General features: G+C 51.6%; 1 protein-coding gene across 1 annotated transcript; it reads left to right on the forward strand.

Annotated features, from left to right (window-relative positions):
* Positions 1-142: 142 nt before the first annotated feature.
* Positions 143-1,566, forward strand: PPTG_14709 (hypothetical protein; the record flags this gene model as incomplete). Its single annotated transcript, XM_008911208.1, has 2 exons — positions 143-202; positions 259-1,566. 2 exons carry the CDS (start codon positions 143-145, stop codon positions 1,564-1,566), a joined length of 1,368 nt encoding a protein of 455 aa, XP_008909456.1.
* Between the last annotated feature and the right edge of the window lie 39 nt (positions 1,567-1,605).

Genomic DNA, 1,605 nt, shown 5'->3' on the forward strand with positions numbered 1-1,605 from the left:
CGGTGCTGAACGATGACATCGGACAACTAGAACGCGACATTGATGATATTAAGGACAAGATCGAGACACTGAAGAATAAAAGAGGGTCCGATTGGTACCCACTGTTGACAAAATGTTCAAATTAGCTCCAACAATTGTCAAAATGATGCACTTCAACTTACAACAAATTCCACCAATCGTTGAGCAGAAACGAAAACACGAGGTTTGATTCAGTTCGGGAACGCGATGCCATGGTTTGTGCACCACCACGTGCCGTAGCCCAAGGAGACGTCGCCCGTAGTGGACAGACTGCGACTGCAGCTCAACCGTACGGTGCGCAGAACTGTGACGGAGACCGTGGACGCTGTTTGGGTGGCCTTCTCGGATGAACTGGCACAGCTAACGTTTAACGGTCCGCCCACCGCACCTGCTATGGACGACTACGAACTGTTTTACGACTGCTGCAGCCGACTGACCAAGTTCATCGAGAAGAATATGGACACGACACCCGGGTTTTTAGAGCAGATGGACCGCCTCATCTTCGCATGCCACTATGGCGCCCCGGGGTCGGCGGTGCGCTTCGCCATGACGAAAGATCTGCGCATCCGTAGAGGCAAGGCGAACAACGGAAAAGAGCATGTTAGCATCAAGACGGATCATTTAATAGCAGGTGAGAGTGAGCAACCGGTGATTTCACCGCCGAGTGGTACACGTGGAATGGAGGCTTCCAACGAGGAGTCCGAGGCGACTACTACAGTTGGAACGGAATCGAGGCAGTGGACGAGGAAAAGACTGTCGACGACGAGCCATTCACCACCAAGACTGCCTCCGTCGAAAAGAGCGAAACGATCGTCGGCTTCGGATTTGGGACGGGGTAAAGATGGAAACCACGAGGAAATGGCGACGAAGAAAAGTGACAAAGAGAAGAAGAGAACGAGCACCCGAACTTCGCCAATGCAACAGAATGTTGGTCGACGCACGTCGCGACGAATGACTTGTGTTCATCGACAGGTGAATGGTGTTGAAGATGATCAGAGAAATGATCGGAAGACAACGAAATCGCGGAGTGGTCGTTGTGTTCGTCGACCGGTGAACGGTGTTGGGGATGATCAGGGGAATGACCGGGAGACAACGAAGTCGGGGCGTGATCGTTCTGCTAGTTCAAAGCGTCAAGAATCTCTCCAAGCTGAAACTGGGAGAAAGGTACGACGAAGCTTGAGACGCTTATCGAAATGTACCAATGATTCGCGTAAATCCACCGAGTCCAATGAAGACTACCAGACACGATCAAAAGCAAAAGATGAAGCGAAGGATCAATCTGAAAAAACTGACACGACCGGGTCGGAGCAAGACACTAATGTGATCGAGGAAGATGACCCGGATACCGACGCTGAACAAGTGGTGCCTCCTGAAAGGGAGATAACGTCAAACGGGAAGCAGGTTCATCCAACTATTGTATTGGAATCCCCCTCACAGTGTGCTCTTGAAGTGATGACAAGGCGAATGACGTTGCTGGCGTTGATGAGGGGCCTGAAAGCAGGACCGAAGCGACACACATTGCTGGCTTGGAGCAAGAGAATAACGTGACCGGAGCGGAGACTTGTGCGGGTTTCGAAGAAGAGAGCC

Source organism: Phytophthora parasitica (genome assembly GCF_000247585.1).
Source record: "Phytophthora parasitica INRA-310 unplaced genomic scaffold supercont2.41, whole genome shotgun sequence".
Taxonomy (NCBI): domain Eukaryota; phylum Oomycota; class Peronosporomycetes; order Peronosporales; family Peronosporaceae; genus Phytophthora; species Phytophthora nicotianae.